At 40.9% G+C, this 22,543-nt stretch overlaps 4 protein-coding genes across 5 annotated transcripts; 3 read left to right on the top strand and 1 right to left on the bottom strand.

Moving 5' to 3' along the window:
- Positions 1 to 4,596: 4,596 nt before the first annotated feature.
- On the bottom strand, positions 4,597 to 9,589 carry LOC124137755 (neuropeptide FF receptor 2-like). Of its 2 annotated transcripts, none has more exons than XM_046504192.2 (3): positions 9,387 to 9,589; positions 7,035 to 7,245; positions 4,597 to 5,764 (listed from the first exon to the last, which is right to left on the bottom strand). In XM_046504192.2, the coding sequence occupies exons 2-3, from the start codon at positions 7,222 to 7,224 to the stop codon at positions 4,980 to 4,982; spliced, it is 975 nt and encodes a 324-aa protein (XP_046360148.2). In that variant the 5' UTR covers positions 7,225 to 7,245; positions 9,387 to 9,589; the 3' UTR covers positions 4,597 to 4,979. The 2 variants fall into 2 exon arrangements, with proteins under 2 accessions (XP_046360148.2, XP_046360149.2); XM_046504193.2 differs by having other exon boundaries at positions 7,035 to 7,297.
- A 1,679-nt stretch (positions 9,590 to 11,268) lies between these two features.
- Positions 11,269 to 13,958, top strand: LOC125377698. Its single transcript, XM_048391664.1, has 4 exons — positions 11,269 to 11,480; positions 12,371 to 12,750; positions 13,117 to 13,187; positions 13,492 to 13,958. Exons 2-4 carry the CDS (start codon positions 12,372 to 12,374, stop codon positions 13,537 to 13,539), a joined length of 498 nt encoding a protein of 165 aa, XP_048247621.1. The 5' UTR covers positions 11,269 to 11,480; position 12,371; the 3' UTR covers positions 13,540 to 13,958.
- Positions 13,959 to 15,594: 1,636 nt separating this feature from the next.
- LOC124137754 lies at positions 15,595 to 18,056 on the top strand. The gene is made up of 4 exons (XM_046504191.2): positions 15,595 to 15,707; positions 16,605 to 16,984; positions 17,352 to 17,422; positions 17,729 to 18,056. The coding sequence occupies exons 2-4, from the start codon at positions 16,606 to 16,608 to the stop codon at positions 17,774 to 17,776; spliced, it is 498 nt and encodes a 165-aa protein (XP_046360147.2). The 5' UTR covers positions 15,595 to 15,707; position 16,605; the 3' UTR covers positions 17,777 to 18,056.
- A 1,480-nt stretch (positions 18,057 to 19,536) lies between these two features.
- On the top strand, positions 19,537 to 21,971 carry LOC124137753. Its single transcript, XM_046504190.2, has 4 exons — positions 19,537 to 19,637; positions 20,523 to 20,902; positions 21,266 to 21,336; positions 21,641 to 21,971. The coding sequence occupies exons 2-4, from the start codon at positions 20,524 to 20,526 to the stop codon at positions 21,686 to 21,688; spliced, it is 498 nt and encodes a 165-aa protein (XP_046360146.2). The 5' UTR covers positions 19,537 to 19,637; position 20,523; the 3' UTR covers positions 21,689 to 21,971.
- Positions 21,972 to 22,543: the final 572 nt, after the last annotated feature.

Genomic DNA, 22,543 nt, shown 5'->3' on the forward strand with positions numbered 1-22,543 from the left:
ACAATATGTATAAAGTACCACACGAGCAAAAACGTATGTGCTGAGGGTCAAAGGAGAGTAGGCCTATACCGAGTTTTTTTACGAAATGGGAAATTATTGAAAGAACTGTTGTTAAATTTGATTATGTCTATTTAACCATCACTCATTCCTGCAACAGATTGTGAAATGTAATCTGTGGCTGAATAATTTTGTGTTAAATATATTGGTTCAATGAAGACTGTGGTAGGAAAAGAACTTGTAACCACATGACCCCTAACATGTTTATAAGTTAATAATTTATGCCGAAAAGAGCAAGTATATTGATTTTCAAGATAAGATTCCAAAGATACCCATCACACCCATCGTATCCCAATTGAGTGGACCCGTGAAGATCCGGGGTAGAATAGGTCTTCAGCAACCCACGCTTGTCGTTAAAGGCGACTATGCTTGTGCTTATTATTGTCTGGTTACTGAGCGCCGTCATATAGCTGGAATATTGCTGAGTGCGGAGTTAAACAAAAACAAACAAACAAATCTTAGGCGCCGCATTTCGCTGTGCAGAGTTGCGTCCATTGGGCTGCCAAGAAACCTATGTTCGTGGGTTCGAATCTCGGTTCGCACGATTATGTTGCTTGGTTTGTCAGCTCCATACTCGTGGGTTTCACCAAAGTGGTAAACGTCTGAGTCCTGCGAGGCTGGCGTGCCAAAGGGGCGCTCAGCGAATTGCGGCGTCTGAGAGGACTGGGCTGCCCTCTCATGAAATAGAAGATGAAAATATATATGATGTGAACGATATACAATATATGGCAGCATATGGGAACAGTTTTTAGTTTAACTATAAAGGCGTTACAAGATATTCTGGAAAACAGCGTTCGCATTTCGGTATACCTGTACCCTGTCATGTGATCTGTGTAAATAACATTGAAACTTTTCTTGTGGATTAAACTTGAAAAACTCCTCGGCAAGCCTCGGAGTGTTTTTATCAACTCGTGCTGATACATTTGCTATCAAAAGATACCCGGTCGAGATTCTCTATATCCAAAATATAATTGACAATATAGTTGTCAAAAGTGTTAATATTTCAATGTTGTATCTTTAAAATATGTAGTGTTGAGCCAGGTCACACCATACACTGATGCCCAGAAAGTACAGGTCCGGTCCCCAGAAGAGCCTCGGTCCATCATGGTCTACAGTCGCTGTCCAGTGTACCCCAGAAGCATGGCACACCGTGCTTCACAGTATGAAGTACAAAATAATATTTGGACAATAAATAATCACACAATGTAAATACTATATGCAAATAGTGTCTGTATTGAACTATTTTGTATATCTATTAAATTCTATATTGTAGCAAGATTGTCTTTTGATGTAAAAGTGTAGTTTGGATGACATATGAAAGTATAGTGTGAATGACATATAAAAGTGTAGATCTGATACAATTTGTATCAGTTAACTGATGACATTTGTATTTAGGCACCCAGTGAGGCCGAAAGTAGGCATGACATGCCTGACACAGCTGATGACTATTACACCTACTTTTACAATCACTTCGTCAGTGTACATATTATTTTGACAAATCTATCTTAAAAAATTGTTTTATTTTTCAGGTCCCTCAATGATAATATGGAAGAAAATAAAAGCGACAAAACCCTATAAATCGGCATCAGTCCGGACTAGTACAAGCAGCACACACGCGCACACATTTGCACGCACGTCGCTATGTAAGTGTGATAATCTTGGACGCAACGTTGAACCCCATTTCACCTCACCTCACCTCACCTCACCTCACCTCACCTCACACAACTTCCTATGGAGGATTTGTAAGGCCTTCACGCCACTAAAGCTTTGTGTTGGAGTGAGTGAGTGAATATAGTTTTACACCGCTTTCAGCAATATTCCAGCAATACCACGGCGGGGGACACCTGAAATGGTCTTCACACATTGTACCCATGTCGGGGGTCGAACCCGGGTCTTCGGCGTGACGAGCGAACGCTTTAACCACTAGGCTACCCGACCGCCCCCTTTGTGTTGGAAATGACGTCACAGGGTCATCTTTCCGATGTATGACCTAGCATGTTACTTCTCCCATTCGTGACAGTGATGCGATTGGCCAGCACCATATGAGGTGAGGTGAGGTGAGGTGAGGTGAGGTGAGGTGAGGTGAGGTGGGGTGGGGTGGGGTGGGGTGAGGTGAGGTGAGGTGAGGAGAGGTGAAATGGGGTTTAACGTCGCGTCCAAGATTATTGCATTTATATAGCGACGTGCATGTACGTGTGTGTGTTTGTGTGGCTGCTTGTACTAGTCCGGACTATGCCGATTTATAGTGCTAGCTCACTGAGATACCATGCCGCAGTTTAACATGAATACCCCACTCAGACACAGTATACTGACTCCGAGCCGACCAGTCCTTGTTTTAGCCCCTTAATGCCGAGCGCAAGGCAGGGTAACAACAAGTACCATCTTTTAAAGTCTTTTGGTATGACGCGGCCGGGGATCGAACCCTGGACCTTCCGCTCTCTGGGGGAACCTTTACCATTAGACCACGGAGGCGGTCTTGCACCATATGAATCGGGATCAAAAGGAAGCTGTGAATTGGTCCAGAGTATTTATCATAGGAAAATGGAGAAATATTACAGAGGATGAATATTATCTTTAAAAAATGTTTTCAAAATGCACCATCCCCTGCAGTAAGTGCAATTACTCGATTTTGACGCATTAGTGACAAAAATGATGTCCGACTTTTTAAAATAAAATAATTATCCTTCAGACTGTTGTTGAACACGAAATTGCCTGCCACAAACATTACATTGTTACAGGGTGTTTTACTTACAAAAACATTTCTGGTGTCCCCCGCCGTGATATTGCTGGACTATTGCTAAAAGCGGCGTAAAACCAAACTCACTCACTCTATATATGTGGCATCATTTGATATGTCACTTATGCCAAAGAATTCGCAGCGACCGGAAGGCGAGTTCGAGATAACCGGAATTCGACACATCCAAGTTCGACTGTATATGACATTGACGCCACCCTTCAACCTATACACCAGCAAGTAATACAACATTTTAAGTACAAACCTTGAGTCTCAACAGCACTTGCACATGTTTCCGATACATCAGTCACTTCTGACCTAATCCCCGCAGCTCTATCAAGGTTGTCCTTAAATGGACATAAGTGGCCGAGATAAATCGGGTAATTGCACTTTTGGAAAACAAATTGGCGAGAGATGATTCTGTTTCCATGATACAAAGGAATTTGCTGGGAAGCCAAACACTTCTGAAGTGAGTGGAGGGCTGGTGGCCATGTTTGTACAGCTCCGAGACAAACATACAAAGTCCTACGTGGTAGTGATTTCTCAAAGCTCATGGACGGACAAAAACCATTTTAGCTTTTCAAAAAAGGTTTGAGAGTTATAGGGAAGCTGAAATCGCTGTTTGTCCACAGAGGCAGTTGTGTAGCCTCCTTAAAAATCTGACAATTAGGCACCGATAGTAACAACACATCAATTAATCATACTACGGCCTAAAAGAGTATTGGCGATATAAACTAAAAAACAACAATATGATTGACTCATTTGCTGAATATATTTTCAACACAATTTCACATGGAACGCGAAGTGCCCCACCCCCACCCCCTTTCCGTTTAATTTAATTTCCAAAATGCTCATCCGCGTTTGCCTCCTTCATTCATCAATATCTTTTATTTTACGAGTATGGAAAATATTGAGACCTGCATCACTTCAAGCTTTCCTCCCACATGAGTGAGTGAGTGAGCTGGGTTTAACGCCGCTTTTAACATTATTCCAGTTATATCACGGCGTGGGAGGAAAGCCCGAAGTAATGCAGGTCTTAGACGTTTACCACTTCGGTGAAACCCACGAGCACGGGTATGGTGTTGACAAACCTAGAAACATAATCGAGGCGAACCGGGATTCGAACCCACAATCATAGGTTTCTGGCGTGTCCAGGGGACGCTACCCTGCACAGCGAATCGACTGGGCCACCCGTGCCCCCTGATTTACAAAGAAGAAGATCTATACGTACCCGTGCCCCCTTCCTCCCACATGAAGCTGACACGCCGTGATATAACTGAAATGCTGTTTAAAAGGGCGTAACGCTAATGACGACGTCTCGAAATGACAAGAAATGGGCACAGGCGTCCTATATGGGCGACGTGTGTACCATTAGGCTAGCACTGATTGAACCTCGTCTATCCAATCTCATTAAAATCATATCTTAGTTCTCGCTACCGCTAAACAAAGATCTGAGGACATCCCATTACGCGTCACGTTAGAAGGACCTTTCATCCGACCAATCAGAGCATCGCTTACCAGACTATGAAAGTGTCAGTCGGAATGTGATGCAACCTCGAAAACTTTAACTCCGAACGATAGTTACGGGTTTAACGACTGAATCCATACAATCTAGACCATCTATCAGTCATTCCAGAATATTCTTTTGTTCGGGTTTCAAATTTGTAATCGAGAATTTGTCAAAATATGTTTCGAAGCGAAGTCGCCAATTTGAAATTAGTGCCGTAAAGCACGGGGAAGCTGCCTTCTGATTGGTCATTCCATTGGTCGGTCAAAGTTCGCGCAAGTAATGGGCCGTAATGGGATGTCCTCAGATCTTTGTTTAGCGGTAGCGAGAACTGAGGTCTGATTTTAATGAGATTGTCGTCTATCCTTCATCACTTGCTTCATAAAGGTATCGCATCTGAACTGAAACGGATTGAGAGAGGATTAAGCTCTATAAAGTTTATTTAAGTTCCTAAATTTATAAGTCACTCTGTCTCCATTGATAGAGCGGTTTCTAAAATGCTTTTAATAATATTGATGTAAAATAGTTCTCAAGACGAGCAAAAGGTCAAACAGGATCAACACAGAAGTTGCGCCTTTGAAACACAACGAATGTTGGCTGAGAATTAAAGGAATCGTGTTTCCTTCGCCTAATTTGTGTCAGTGTACATTTCTTCCCTGTCGGTTACTTTGTGACGTGTTGTTATGACATGGTGCTGAGAGTGACAGCAGGACCAACATCTCTCCTTCTACAACAAGGCACAAAGTCCTGACGTCTCTTCAGAAGAGAGTCGTTGAAGATGACGTACACAACAACGTTAAGCCAACTATTGGTGTAAGTCAGGAATAGAAAAGTGTTCAGGAGGTAACCACTGTTGTCAATGACGTCATTTCCGGTATAAACATACACCCGCCATATTTGAGTCGGAAGTTGGCAGACTGTATAGAGTATAACAATTAGAAGCACCATCTTGATGACCTTGTAATTTCGTTTTCTGGCTTGTAGATTGACAAAAATTAAATTCTGCTGTTTTAGAAGCCAGAACGTCATTTTGATATATAAACAGCTAATTATAAACAGAGGAATCACAAAATGCACGAAGAAATCCAGAATTAAAACACTCAGCCTCGTGTCATTATCACTTATGCCACAAATGACAAGAAAGTCTGAAGAATTGTTTAACGTCACATTGACGTCAGTCTGGAATATGAGGTCATAGGTAAATGGTTCCCGGATGGCATAAACTGCTGCGCAGAGCCAAATGACGGTAATGACGATGTTGACGTGTTTAAACGACGGCTTGTTTGCGTACATGTGTACGATGCATCGATATCTGTCCGCTGCTATGGCAACTACACAATACAAGTTGGACGTGAGGACGAAGTAGCGCATGAATTCCATGATCTTGCACGTTGCTGACGTGTGTTTGATGGCGCCGACCTCGTGCAGGATGTCGAGGGGGATGATGAAGACACCGACCAACACATCTGTGGAAATATGAAATATGTGTCAGGCAATATACTTTCCCTCGCGCCACAACAGATACTATTTTAGAACGTTAGCATGTCCAGTGAGCAATATATGTTTTATGTAAACCCCGAGGACAAATGTTTTTTTCCATGATTTCAGGGGAATTGTCTTCAACCCCAGCGTTAGTGAGTGAGTGTGTTGGGATGCAACACCGTTTTGAACAGGATTTCAGTAACAGGTGTCTTTGGCCACACTTAAGGAAAGCACGAGTTTGTTTGTTTGTTTGTTTGTTTGTTTGACGCTGCACTCAGTGATATTCCAGCAATATGTCCGCGGTCTCTAAATAATCGAGTCTTGACCAGACAAACCAGTGATTGACAACATGAGCATCGATCCATGCAATTGGAATACGATGACCTGCATCAACCAAGTCAGCGAGCCTGACCACCCGATCCCGTGAGTCGCCTCTTACGACAAGCATAGTCACCTTTTACGGCAAGCATGGGTTGTTGAAGACCTATTCTACCCCGGATCTTTATGGGTCTCAAGCATGAGTAATCCTATAGTGATGACCAGGGGTCCTGTTCCGGGCGAACCTCGGAAGCAAGGCTGAACAGAAAATTGCGAAACCTTTGACCAGTATCCAGTAGCCCTGATATGTTCTTTTTTTCTATAAATGTTGAAACTATAAAACAGTAAAAAAGCTCAATGTCTTAGGTATGGAATAGCGTCAAGATGGTGGAGTCAACTGGATTAGGTAACTTGACATTGGTTCTCCAAAAATCCATTTTGTGACCAAAGTTACTTTGACAATATCTTGTTATTTTTCACACATGCCTCCGCTACTAAAATAGGTATTACACGGCTGCCTATTATACATAGTCACAGACAGACAACCATGGAGTGGCCACTCGTTCCCTCCCTCACCCTCACTCACTCGCTCACTCGCTTGCTCGCTCACTCACTCACTCACTCACTCACCCGCTCGACCCGTGAAGATCCGGGGTAGAACAGATCTTTAGCAACCCATGCTTGACGTAAAAGGTGACAATGCTTGTCGTAAGATGGGACTTGCGGGATCGGGTGGTCAGGCTCAATGACTTGGTTGATGCAGGTCATCGTATCCCAATTTCGTGGATCGATGCATGTGAAATTAATCACTGGATTGTCTGGTCCAGACTCGATTATTTACAGACCGCCGTGATACAGCTGGGATATTGCTGAGTGCGGCGTTAAACATCACTGACTCACTGACTCACTCACTGACTGACTCACTCACTCACTCACCTGTTATGGCCAGAAATGCTATATAGGAGTTCCTAGGTGTTCTGACTTCCTTCTTTGTGGCGAACAGGGTCAGCACGAGACCGTTGCCCAGGACGATGAGCAAGGTGAAGGCCACACTGATGACGACAATGACGGGCTTGTTAGTGTCTTTGTGGAAACTGATGAACTCGGCCCCAGAAGTGTCCTCCATCGAGCACTTCCACGCATGCCACTGTTGAGGTCAAACAAGGTCAACACCCAGGCTATTGTTCATGGACTGAAAACTATATGATGATGGAAGAATGAGGTGAGGTGAGGTGAAATGGGGTTTAACGTCGCGTCCAAGATTATTGCACTTATATAGCGACGTGCATGTACGTGTTTGTGTTTGTGTGGCTGCTTGTACTAGTCCGGACTGATGCCTATTTATAGCGCTTGCTCACTGAGATACCATACCGCAGTTTAACATGAATACCCCACTCAGACACAGTATACTGACTCCGAGCCGACCAGTCCTTGTTTTAGCCCCTTTATGCCGAGCGCCTGACAGGGTAACAACCAGTAGCATCTTTTAACATCTTTTGGTATGACGCGGACCTTCCGCTCTCCGGGCGGACGTTCTACCACTAGACCACGGAGGCGGTTTGATGGAAGAATGGTTTGTGAGTATTGTTTTAAGACACTATTAACATAGTTCCAATAACAACAAAGCCCAAACATTGTTCCAGCCAGTTCATGGCGGGGACACCAGGTGTATGCTGTATATACTGCTACCACATGTCTATATATTGTCGGAGACAGCCACAGCCTCAAGACGCACCAGTCTAAATCTCTAAATGAGGAGTAACGGTGGGGTAGACTAGTCATTAAAGCGTTTGCCGGTGACGCCGAAGACCTGGTTCGATTCCCCACATGGATACAATGTGTGAAGCACATTGCTGGTGTTCCGTGTCGTGATATTGCTGGAATATTGCTATCATACTTACTTACGGAAATGGCCCGTGAAGATCCGGGGTAGAATAGGTCTTCAGCAACCCATGCTTGTCGTAAAAGTCGATTATGCTTGTCGCAAGAGGCGACTAACCGGATCGGGTGGTCGGGCTTGCTGACTTGGTTGATGCATGTCATCGTGTCCCAAATGCGTGGATCGATGCTCATGTCAATTACTGGATTGTCTGGTCCAGACTCGATTATTTACAGACCACCGTCATACAGCTGGAATATTGCTGAGTGCGGCGTTAAACAACAAATAAACCAACTTACGGAAATGACTTTTGCACAGCAGCAGTATGCTCCCAACACATCTTAGGACCAGCACATTTTTGGAGCATAAAATCTGAGGCGATCTTAAAATGCGGTAAAATCTTATTTTTCTCTCTGTATTTTCGGAAGCGAATTAATTTTCACTGATGAGATGTATCGACGTGTGATCATACCATGAACCTCCTTTCCCTAAAGGGGCGGTCGGGTAGCCTAGTGGTTAAAGCGCTCGCTCGTCACGCCGGAGACCCGGGTTCGATTCCCCACAAGGGTACAATGTGTGAAGCCCATTTCTGGTGTCCCCTGCCGTGATATTGCTGGAATATTGCTAAAAGCGGCGTAAAATCATACTCACTCACTCATCCTTCCCCAAACAGATGTGTCCGATTGCTTGAGAGACATTTCTTAGAATTTGACGGATGACAAAGTAGACAAAAAGTCACGGATGACAACTTTTTCTTATACTGTAATATAGCGGCGTTTCGGAAAGATCCTTATACCATTGTCAAGCAAGGCTGAATAATGAACATGGTACAGAATATGTATGGTGGCTGATGGATTAACAGTAACAACTATTATAGACAGACAGACAGACAAATTTATTCGGGACTTCAGGCCACCGGCCCATAATACAATGGAAATATACTGTATATATATTTGCTTGCTGAGTAGATTTAATAATGATTTACCGTTCAACACTGTGTTTCCGTTCGAATGTTCATGACTTGGAAGATAAATCTACCTAAGCTTTTAATAATTTGTTCGTTTTCAGCTGACATAAGTCTTATAAAATTCTCAATAGAGGGAGGGGTAACGAGACGCTTGGGAAAAGAGTTTCTTCTTGCTCTAGAATACTGGTCACAAATCATAAGAACATGGAATTCATCTTCAACCTGGTTATGTCCCTTCGAAAAACGGCAACACAACTGTTATATTACAGTATGATAAAGAAGTTATCCCTAATTTGTTTGTCCATTTTGTCATCGTCAATTTCTGAGAAATGCCTATCAAACAATTTATACACTCCTAGATATATTCAACAACTTCGTGTATTCATTACATGATAACTACCCTCCGGCTTTCCGACAAGCGTTAACTGTCGAACGTACATACCTGAAGTAAAGATGTGTATAGTATCCAGAAGGACGACCCCGAGAGACAGATGTCACTTTGTTCAGAGCCTGTGTGTCACCTGGACATTACTATCGCTGGTAATCACCCCGTCAGCCTCCTTGTGGATGCACGGCCGCCGTCAGTACGCCACCACCCAGTGGAGGTTAAACTGACACTTTAACCCTTCGTGAATCAATGATTATAAGGTGAGGTGAGTGAAATGGGGTTTAACGTCGCGTCAAGCATTATTGCACTTAAAGAGCGACGTGCGTGCACGTGTGTGTGCGTGCGTGTGTGGCTGCTTGTACTGGTCCGGTTTAATGCCGATTTTATAGTGCTAGCTCAGGGAGATAACATGCCGCATTTTAACATGAATACCCCACTCAGACACAGTATACTGACTCCGAGCCGACCAGTCCTTGTTTAAGCCCCTCAATGCCGAGCGCGAGGCAGGGTAACAACAAGTGCCATCTTTTAACGTCCTTTGGTATGACGCGGCTGGGGATCGAACCCAAGACCTTCCGCTCTCCGGGCGAACGCTCTACCACTAGACCACGGAGGCGGTCCATTTATTATTAAACACGTGCATACAATCAGGACCTTTTTTATTACCTGGGTAATTGTTTCTTCTTTCCCAAAACGTTAAAATAATGTATATATTACATAAAAATCAGAAGGAAAAATCCCAAAATATGTTAAAATTTAATAAAGTTAGTTAAAACGTTTGATTAATTGTTAAAATAGGACAATAGCCATCTAAGGTTGATGCACTGGGCTCATCAGAATATCATGAAAGTAATCTTAAATTGGCTCTATATTCAGTATAGTGAAGGAATGGGTGCCACCGTTAATCGGTGGGTGAGTGAGTGAGTGAGTGAGTGAGTGAGTGAGTATTTTGACGCCGCTCTTAGGTGGACGTGTTGACCTAGTGGTTCGCTCGTCACGTCGAAAGCCCGGGTTCGATTCCCAACAAGCACACAATGTGTGAAGCCATTTCGGTTGTTCTCCCGCAACAAGGCGTCGGCAACCTTGGTATTAAACTCGGGAATTCCTCTTGACGAACCAACGCTGTATCCATTGGGCTACCCCACCGCCCCAGACATTGCAAGTAGCCAATTAAAAAGTAAATAACACAGAAGCGCATGCACATTTTTTAAAAAGCAACTTTAGAAGCGGTTTGAGATGAGAAACAGGTACTGTTATTCATGAGGTCTTATTACCGAGAATACATTTGAAGAGTTCTTTTCTAGTGGGTCCAGATGTGGTTGCCTGTCGCGATTGTGTATCCCATCAAGTGTTAACTTTGTCTAGCTTAACGTGACAGGAATTATATTGATCTGCCAGACGACCATATCGGGCGCGTCCCTTTCCCGACAAAACACTGTCCTGCGTCACATCACAGAGGGTTATACAAAGTAAATATACCTTTTTACGTGGTCATTTTTAAGCCTAGATGGATCTGAAATGGATAATGCGAAGCTATTTTATTTATAAAATGTTTATTGATTTTCAGCAAAACTATAGGGTTTGGCCAGTAGGCAAAGCAACGGTACCTCGCTGTACAGAGTTGCGTCCCTTAGATGACACGATTCGCTGGTCGTGGTTCGAATTCAATTCATCCCGATTATGATATTTTCTCTGTCAGTGTTCGTGGTAAACGTCTGAATCCTGGGGGCTTCACACACAAAGCTTTAAGCGAATCTGTGCAAAACGGCTTAATCTCACTGTAGATCTATGTCGTAAACGAAACGATCGCTATAAAGCTACCACACGTTGTGACAGTGACATTCAACGGAGGTAAAGTTGTGACTAAGGATGATCCAACGTTTCCTTGTGCACTGGGGCTCCACGTATAACATTAGCCAAATCTTAGAATATTTTGTTGCACCGCCACGCCACAAAACGAATGACGTCATAAGACATATGACGTCATAGTACACAATCCAAGACGGGAATTGTGGGAGTTGGTTGCCGTGAAACTGGTCAGTCTTGGAGGTCATTCAAGTGGACACACGTCTATCTGTGGAGAGCTCACGGTCCCATCTTAAATTTACTGCAATTGATAAATTCCCTTCGCTCCATCAGCTGAACAAGGTAAGCAGAGTCTTACTGTTAGAATGTGGGCATAATTATCACGAAAGGAATATTTTTTTTTTAATATAAAAGCCTTCGGAAATCTTAACAAAATGTTTCCTCGTGATTAATTACACTTCAATCGAAAATTAAACCTGTAAATAGTTGAACAGTAAATTATTATGCGAGAAAGAAACATGTGTCGTGCATTGGGTATTTCTTATTCAGCCCAATAACAGTTTTAAAACGACTTTCCGTGTGAGTTTGACAGAAGTAATTGTCTTAGCGTCACAATAGTATGACGTCACAGTATCACGTGTCATGAGCTGCTATCAGGCCTGCATGAACCCGATGACATTTCTATCACCCATTAGTTTTATGGATACCTTTATTTGTGTTTTGTGTGAATGATTAATAATGGATTTTAAAACTTGTTTGGTATCTTATAAGCCAAGCAGGACATCCTTTTTCATAAAATATTCCCCCTATTCTCCCAATCGCCAGTCCAGGGCTCAGTTAATGTAAATTAATTAAATAATGGTGCCACACATTCTATTTATTATTGTAAGATATCACAAAATGTAGGATTGATGTCGGGATATCGATTATAAGGTATCATTAACAAATTATTAATATCACTTAATAGAATGAGTGATGAAGAAAAAAACATTTCGATACATTTATCAATATTTTTTTTATCGATATCTAAAAATCGAATTTGTGATATCAATAATCAATTTATTATATCATAAAATCGAATATGTGAAATCCATAAATACATTATTTATATAGTTGAAACAGAGAATAAACAGTAAACCGTTTCCTGGTACATTAATGCATATCATATGACATTATTATAAACATGTCCGGCCCGTGCATGTCATCAATGTGTATATTCTCCTTAATTACAGCATGGCGGACATATTGACAATGATTGACATCGTCTACCCAAAGCTCCGTATGTTCACGGACGGAGCAAGAACAGCCGCACTCATCATGTACAGATTGAAATATGGCAAGAAACAGCCACAACACGACTATATGGTGGATCCAGAGGAAGATAACTCTCACTGGGGTCCAGGGGGAGATGACTCTTGGCAAACTTGGGGACCAGGGGAAGATAACCTTCACTGGGGACAATGGGAAGACATTTTGGAAGACGAGAGGGACACAAGGTTCGATAACTCGTACACCTCCAAGCCACAGTCGAACTGGTATTCTAACTTGGATGCGGAATCTGAGACAAACGTGAAGATTCCAGATGACGCAATCATTCCCATCGGATATGAAGGTGAGCTCTCTTAATGACTTGTTTCATATATGACTGGTAAACAATATAAATAAACAGTACCTTGTTAAAATATATACATAATTAATTTGGCACGACGTTTTAAAGTAATGATGGCAGGAAAGTAATTTGATGCGCCAACGTTGTGAAGCAGATCCTGATTTTGAACACCTCTGTTGAGTATTTAATATATTTTTGTTTAAACATTTTGTTCGCTGACGTAAAACGCTTACACCCACCCACCTACCCGTGTTTTAGTATGTGACAGGAAACAAATGCACACTTCTTCCTGGCTTATGTTTCCGTGGAACCAGCATCAGTGATCTAACATAGAATCACCGAGGTTCATTTGTTCACATGTTGTTCCAGTAATGGCGGGTGATGTGAGAACCGCCAGGAGAAAATCAGGGAAGAAATCTCTTCGATCACGAATCGTATCGGTAAGTCATACTTACTCTGAGCGTACACCATTAACGAATATATGGTACAGGAGAGCGCGAATAACGTCACTCCCATGTTGTAGTTACTTTCTAAGTACTGCTCCTGTTGCTTGAGAATCAGAATTGTCGGTTTAGGATTTCGTGGAGTTGCTTTAGGCTATGGTTGTGTTAACTTTTCAATGCAGCATTAAGGTTATAAAGCATTGGAACAATAACGAACAAGTATGTCGTCAGTGTGTGTAACATGCCCGTGTCACTCTCTGTGAACATTGTATAATATGTGTGTCATACTTTATATTTCCAGGTGATGCGGCGGCTGTCATTCTGTATACCAAGAAAAACAACTCTATAAATAATCTCACAAAGCTCCGTTGGATAAATCCTAATATATTTGTGAACAGAAACAGTATTACCTTATATTTGATTGAGTAACGAGAATTGTATTTTGTGTATGGTCATAAAAATAGTTGTCTCTGTTAATGTAGAAGGTCCATCTCACCTAAACAAGTGTATATAAACTGCCTGTTGAAGATAATAATGTTCTATTCAATTGTTACTGACAATCAATCAACAATGTACATATTTCTATTTATTTGTATTATTGTAAATAAACAAAACAAAATTCTTTTGAGCCATACAGTCTTCTGGATTTATTTTTTCTAGTTGTTTCATCTAATTGAATCTCGAGTATCTAGAGCATTATACATCAAGTTTAATATGATCCATTCGCTGACATCGGAACCGATCCAAATAGTACGACGCTAGCCATGGAATCAAATTACTGTCACGAGCTGTAGAGATGGATAAAGATGTGAAATCGTAGCCATGTACTGCTCCACTTTTACCCTCTGTGCCAACACATAGCTACGGTTCACGTATTCTTACTTGCTTACCAGCTTCGTCAAGGTTGGTGCAGACAAACCAAGGGTAATAATCGGGGCGAAGGGCGCAACTCTGTCGTTTTACAGAAAGACAGTAAAAGCTGATCATAAAAGTCGGACAGTAACAGCTGAGCATAAAAGTCGGACAGTAACAGCTGAGCATTAAAGTCGGATAGTAATAGCTGAGAATTAAAGTCGGACAGTAAAAGCTGAGAATTAAAGTCGTATAGTAGAGGCTGAGCATTGAAGTCGGATAGTAAAAGCTGAAAATTTAAGTCGTATAGTTAAAGCTGAGCATTAAAGTCGGATAGTAAAAGCTGAGCATTAAAGTCGGATAGTAAAAGCTGAGCATTGAAGTCGGACAGTAACAGCTGAGCATTACAGTCGGACAGTAACAACTGAAAATTGAATAGCTACAATTTTGCAGCTGAGATGGATAAAGCAAGAGACAGAAGTGATGAAGCTACCAAATCAAATCTATGTGTCCAGGGTATTTCCCAACAAGCACACAATATGTGAAGCCATTTCGGTTGTTCTCCCGCAACAAGGCGTCGGCAACCTTGGTATTAAACTCGGGAATTCTTCTTGACGAACCAACGCTGTATCCATTGGGCTACCCCACCGCCCCAGACATTGGAAGTAGCCAATTAAAAAGTAAATAACACAGAAGCGCATGCACATTTTTTAAAAAGCAACTTTAGAAGCGGTTTGAGATGAGAAACACGTACTGTTTTTCATGAGGTCTTATTACCGAGAATACATTCGAAGAGTTCTTTTCTAGTAGGTCCAGATGTGGTTGCCTGTCGCGATTGTGTATCCCATCAAGTGTTAACTTTGTCTAGCTTAACGTGACAGGAATTATATTGATCTGCCAGACGACCATATCGGGCGCGTCCCTTTCCCGACAAAATACTGTCCTGCGTCACATCACAGAGTGTTATACTAATTAAACATACCTTTTTACGTGATCATTTTTAAGCCTATATGGCTCTGAAATGGATAATGCGAAGCTATTTTATTTATAAAATGTTTATTGATTTTCAGCAAAATGATAGGGTTTGGCCAGTAGGCAAAGCAACGGTACCTCGCTGTACAGAGTTGCGTCCCTTAGATGACACGATTCGCTGGTCGTGGTTCGAATTCAATTCATCCCGATTATGATATTTTCTCTATCAGTGTTCGTGGGTTCACCAAAGTGGTAAACGTCTGAATCCTGGGGGCTTCACACACAAAGCTTTAAGCGAATCTGTGCAAAACAGCTTAAACTCACTGTAGATCTATGTCGTAAACGAAACGATCGCTATAAAGCTACCACACGTAGTAACAGTGACATTCCACGGAGGTCAAGCTGTGACCAAGGATGATCCGACGTTTCCTTGTGCACTGGAGCTCCACGTATAACATTAGCCAAATCTTAGAATATTTTGTTGCACCGCCACGCCACAAAACGAATGACGTCATAAGACATATGACGTCATAGTACACAATCCAAGACGGGAATTGTGGGAGTTGGTTGCCATGAAACTGGTCAGTCTTGGAGGTCATTCAAGTGGACACACGTCGATCTGTGGAGAGCTCACGGTCCCATCTTAAATTTACTGCAATTGATAAATTCCCTTCGCTCCATCAGCTGAACAAGGTAAGCAGCGTCTTACTGTTAGAATGTGGACATAATTATCACGAAAGCAATATATTTTTTTAAATATAAAAGCCTTTGGAAATCTTAACAAAATGTTTCCTCGTGATTAATTACACTTCAATCGAAAATTACAGCTGTAAATAGTAAACAGTAAATTGATATGCAAGAAAGAAACATGTGTCGTGCATTGTGTATGTCTTATTCAGCCCAATAACAGTTTTACAGGACTTTCCGTGTGAGTTTGTTGACAGAAGTAATTGTCTTAGCGTCACAATAGTATGACGTCACAGTATCACTCGTCATGAGCTGCTATCAGGCCTGCATGAACCCGATGACATTTCTATCACCCATTAGTTTTATGGATACCTTTATTTGTGTTTTGTGTGAATGATTAATAATGGATTTTAAAACTTGTTTGGCATTTTATAAGCCAGGCAGGACATACTTTTTCATAAAATATTCCCCCTACTCTCCTAATCGCCAGTCAAGGGCTCAGTTAATGTAAATTAATTGATTAATGGTGCCACACATTCTATTTATTATTGTAAGATATCACAAAATGAAGAATTGATGTCGCGATATCGATTATAAGATATTGTAAATGAATTATTAATATAACTAAATAGAATGAGGGATGATGATAAAACTTATTTCGATACATTTATCAATATCTTAAATTCTTTTATTGATATCTAAAAATCGAATTTGTGATATCAATAATCAATTTATTATATCAAAAAATCGAATGTGTAAAATCAATAGATACATCATTAATATAGTTGAAACAGAGTAAAACAGTAAACCGTTTCCTGGTACATAAGTACATATCATATGACATTATTATAAACATGTCCGTCCCTTGCATGTCATCAATATGTATATTCTCCTTGATTACAGCATGGCGGACATATTGACAATGATTGACATCATCTACCCCAAGCTCCGTATGTTCACGGACGGAGCAAGAACAGCCGCCCTCATCATGTACAGATTGAAATATGGCAAGAAACAGCCACAACACGACTATAGGGTAGATCCAGAGGAAGATAACTCTCATTGGGGTCCAGGGGGAGATGACTCTTGGCAAACTTGGGGATCAGGGGAAGATAACTTTCACTGGGGACAATGGGAAGACATTTTGGAAGACGAGAGGGACACAAGGTTCGATAACTCGTACACCTCCAAGCCACAGACGAACTGGTATTCTAACTTGGATGCGGAATCTGAGACAAACGTGAAGATTCCAGATGACGCAATCATTCCCATCGGATATGAAGGTGAGCTCTCTTAATGTCTTGTTTCATATATGACTGGTAAACAATATAAATAAACAGTACCATGTTAAAATATATACATAATGAATTTTGCACGACGTTTTACAGTAATGATGGCAGGAAAGTAATTTGATGCGCCAACGTTGTGAAGCAGATCCTGATTTTGAACAGCTCTGTTGAGTATTTAATATATTTTATGTTTAAACATTTTGTTCGCTGACGTAAAACGCTTACACCCACCCACCTACCCGTGTTTTAGTATGTGACAGGAAATAAATGCACAATTCTTCCTGGCTTATGCTTCCATGGAACCAGCATCAGTGATCTAACATAGAATCACCGAGGTTAATTTGTTCACATGTTGTTCCAGTAATGGCGGGTGATGTGAGAACCGCCAGGAGAAAATCAGGGAAGAAATCTCTTCGGTCACGAATCGTATCGGTAAGTCCACAAACTTACTCTGAGCGTACACCATTAACGAATATATGGTACAGGAGAGCGCGAATAACGTCACTCCCATGTTGTAGTTACTTATTAAGTACTGCTGCTGTTGCTTGAGAATCAGAATTGTCGGTTTAGGATTTCGTGGAGTTGCTTTAGCCATGGTTGTGTTAACTTTTCAATGCAGCATTAAGGTTATAAAGCATTGGAACAATAACGAACAAGCATGTCGTCAGTGTGTGTAACATGCCCCTGTCACTCTCTGTGAACATTGTACAATATGTGTGTCATACTTTATATTTCCAGGTTATGCGGCGGCTGTCATTCTGTATACCAAGAAAAACAACTCTATAAATAATCTCACAAAGCTCCGTTGGATAAATCATCATATTATATTTGTGAACAGAAACAGTATTACCCTTATATTTGATTGTGTAACGAGAATTGTATTTTGTGTATGGTCATAAAAATAGTTGTCTCTGTTAATGTAGAAGTTCCATCTCACTTAAACAAGTGTATATAAACTGCCTGTCAAAGATAATAATGTTCTATTCAATTGTTACTGACAATCAATCAACAATGTACATATTTCCAATTATTTTATTATTGTAAATAAACAATTTTTTTCTGTTGAGCCATGCAGTGTTCTGCATTTATTTTTTCTAGTTGTTTCATGTCTAATTGAATCTCGAGTATCTAGGGTTTTATACATCAATTTTGATATACTTCATTCGCTGACATCGGAACCGATCCGAATAGTACGACGCTAGCCATGGAATCAAATTACTGTCACGAGCTGTAGAGATGGATCAAACTGTAAAATCGTAGACACGTACTGCTCACTTTTACCCTCTGTGCCAATACATAGCTACGGTTCACGTCTTCTAACTTGCTACCAGCTCCGTCAGGGTTGGTGCAGACAAACCAAGGGTAATAATCGGGGCGAAGGGCGCAAGTCTGTCGTTTTACAGAACGACAATAAAAGCTGATCATAAATGTTGGACAGTAACAGCTGAGCATTGAAGTCGGACAGTAACAGCTGAGCATTACAGTCGGACAGTAACAACTGAAAATTGAATAGCTACAATTTCGCAGCTGAGATGGATAAAGCAAGAGACAAAGTGATGAAGCTACCAAATCAAATCTATGTGTCCAGGGTATTTCCCAACAAGCACACAATATGTGAAGCCAATTTCGGTTGTTCTCCCGCAACAAGGCGTCGGCAACCTTGGTATTAAACTCGGGAATTCCTCTTGACGAACCAACGCTGTATCCATTGGGCTACCCCACCGCCCCAGACATTGCAAGTAGCCAATTAAAAAGTAAATAACACAGAAGCGCATGCACATTTTTTAAAAAGCAACTTTAGAAACGGTTTGAGATGAGAAACACGTACTGTTTTTCATGAGGTCTTATTACCGAGAATACATTCGAAGAGTTCTTTTCTTATAAGTCCAGATGTGGTTGCCTGTCGCGATTGTGTATCCCATCAAGTGTTAACTTTGTCTAGCTTAACGTGACAGGAATTATTTTGATCTGCCAGACGACCATATCGGGCGCGTCCCTTTTCCGACAAAATACTGTCCTGCGTCACATCACAGAGGGTTATACAAATTAAACATACCTTTTTACGTGGTCATTTTTAAGCCTATATGGATCTCAAATCGATAATGCGAGGGTATTTTATTTATAAAATGTTTATTGATTTTCAGCAAAATGATAGGGTTTGGCCAGAAGGCAAAGCCGGCGTACCTCGCTGTACAGAGTTGTGTCCCTTAGATGACACGATTCGCTGGTCGTGGTTCGAATTCGATTCACCCCGACTATGATATTTTCTCTGTCAGTGTTCGTGGGTTCACCAAAGTGGTAAACGTCTGAATCCTGGGGGCTTCACACACAAAGCTTTAAGCGAATCTGTGCAAAACGGCTTAACCTCACTGTAGCTCTATGTCGTAAACGAAACGATCGCTATAATCTTAGATAGCCAAATCTTAGAATATTTTGATGCGCCGCCATGTCACAAACAAATGACGTCATAAGACATATGACGTCATAGTACACAATCCAAGACGGGAATTGTGGGAGTTGGTTGCCGTGAAACTGGTCAATCTTGGAGGTCATTCAAGTGGACACACGTCGATCTGTGGAGAGCTCACGGTCCCGTCTTAAATTTACTGCAATTGATAAATTCCCTTCGCTCCATCAGCTGAACAAGGTAAGCAGTGTCTTACTGTTAGAATGTGGACATAATTATCACGAAAGCAATATATTATTTTAAATATAAAAGCAAACTGTTTCCTCGTGATTAATTACACTTCAATCGAAAGTTACAGCTGTCAATAGTTGAACAGTAAATTGATATGCAAGAAAGAAACATGTGTCGTGCATTGGGTATTTCTTATTCAGCCCAATAACAGTTTTAAAACGACTTTCCGTGTGAGTTTGTTGACAGAAGTAATTGTCTTAGGGTCACAATAGTATGACGTCACAGTATCACGTCACATGAGCTGCTATCAGGCCTGCATGAACCCGATGACATTTCTATCACCCATTAGTTTTATGGATACCTTTATTTGTGTTTTGTGTGAATGATTAATAATGAATTTTAAAACTTGTTTGGTATCTTATAAGCCAAGCAGGACATCCTTTTTCATAAAATATTCCCCCTATTCTCCCAATCGCCAGTCCAGGGCTCAGTTAATGTAAATTAATTAATTAATGGTGCCACAAATTCTATTTATTATTGTAAGATATATTGTAGAATTGATGTCGCGATATCGATTATAAGATATCATTAACAAATTATTAATATCACTTAATAGTATGAGTGATGAAGAAAAAAACATTTCGATACATTTATAAATATCTTCATTTTTTTTTATCGACATCTAAAAATCGAATTTGTGATATCGATAATCAATTTATTATATCATAAAATCGAATATGTGAAATCCATAAATACATTATTAATATAGTTGAAACAGAGAATAACCAGTAAACCGTTTCCTGGTACATTAGTGCATATCATATGACATTATTATAAACATGTCCGGCCCTTGCATGTCATCAATAATTTTATGTATATTCTCCTTGATTACAGCATGGCGGACATATTGACAATGATTGACATCATCTACCCCAAGCTCCGTATGTTCACGGACGGAGCAAGAACAGCCGCACTCATCATGTACAGATTGAAATATGGCAAGAAACAGCCACAACACGACTATATGGTGGATCCAGAGGAAGATAACTCTCATTGGGGTCCAGGGGGAGATGACTCTTGGCAAACTTGGGGACCAGGGGAAGATAACTTTCACTGGGGACAATGGGAAGACATTTTGGAAGACGAGAGGGACACAAGGTTCGATAACTCGTACACCTCCAAGCCACAGACGAACTGGTATTCTAACTTGGATGCGGAATCTGAGACAAACGTGAAGATTCCAGATGACGCAATCATTCCCATCGGATATGAAGGTGAGCTCTCTTAATGTCTTGTTTCATATATGACTGGTAAACAATATAAATAAACAGTACCATGTTAAAATATATACATAATTAATTTTGCACGACGTTTTAAAGTAATGATGGCAGGAAAGTAATTTGATGCGCCAACGTTGTGAAGCAGATCCTGATTTTGAACAGCTCTGTTGAGTATTTAATATATTTTTTGTTTAAACATTTTGTTCGCGTAAAACGCTTACACCCACCCACCTACCCGTTTTTTAGTATGTGACAGGAAACAAATGCACAATTCTTCCTGGCTTATGTTGCCATGGAACCAGCATCAGTGATCTAACATAGAATCACCGAGGTTCATTTGTTCACATGTTGTTCCAGTAATGGCGGGTGATGTGAGAACCGCCAGGAGAAAATCAGGGAAGAAATCTCTTCGATCACGAATCGTATCGGTAAGTCTTACTTACTCTGAGCGTACACCATTAACGAATAGATGGTACAGGAGAGCGCGAATAACGTCACTCCCATGTTGTAGTTACTTTCTAAGTACTGCTGCTGTTGCTTGAGAATCAGAATTGTCGGTTTAGGATTTCGTGGAGTTGCTTTAGGCTATGGTTGTGTTAACTTTTCAATGCAGCATTAAGGTTATAAAGCATTGGAACAATAACGAACAAGCATGTCGTCAGTGTGTGTAACATGCCCGTGTCACTCTCTGTGAACATTGTATAATATGTGTGTCATACTTTATATTTCCAGGTGATGCGGCGGCTGTCATTCTGTATACCAAGAAAAACAACTCTATAAATAATCTCACAAAGCTCCGTTGGATAAATCCTAATATATTTGTGAACAGAAACAGTATTACCTTATATTTGATTGTGTAACGAGAATTGTATTTTGTGTATGGTCATAAAAATAGTTGTCTCTGTTAATGTAGAAGTTCCATCTCACCTAAACAAGTGTATATAAACTGCCTGTTGAAGATAATAATGTTCTATTCAATTGTTACTGACAATCAATCAACAATGTACATATTTCTATTTATTTGTATTATTGTAAATAAACAAAACAAAATTCTGTTGAGCCATACAGTCTTCTGGATTTATTTTTTCTAGTTGTTTCATCTAATTGAATCTCGAGTATCTAGAGTATTTTACATCAAGTTTAATATGATCCATTCGCTGACATCGGAACCGATCCAAATAGTACGACGCTAGCCATGGAATCAAATTACTGTCACGAGCTGTAGAGATGGATAAAGATGTGAAATCGTAGCCATGAACTGCTCCACTTTTAGCCTCTGTGCCAACACATAGCTACGGTTCACGTATTCTTACTTGCTACCAGCTTCGTCAAGGTTGGTGCAGACAAACCAAGGGTAATAATCGGGGCGAAGGGCGCAACTCTGTCGTTTTACAGAAAGACAGTAAAAGCTGATCATAAAAGTCGGACAGTAACAGCTGAGCATAAAAGTCGGACAGTAACAGCTGAGCATTAAAGTCGGATAGTAATAGCTGAGAATTAAAGTCGGACAGTAAAAGCTGAGAATTAAAGTCGTATAGTAGAGGCTGAGCATTAAAGTCGGATAGTAAAAGCTGAGCATTGAAGTCGGACAGTAACAGCTGAGCATTACAGTCGGACAGTAACAGCTGAGCATTG

This window comes from Haliotis rufescens, unplaced genomic scaffold, assembly GCF_023055435.1.
Source record: "Haliotis rufescens isolate VD_foot unplaced genomic scaffold, xgHalRufe1.0.p SCAF_94, whole genome shotgun sequence".
In the NCBI taxonomy this organism is placed as follows: domain Eukaryota; kingdom Metazoa; phylum Mollusca; class Gastropoda; order Lepetellida; family Haliotidae; genus Haliotis; species Haliotis rufescens.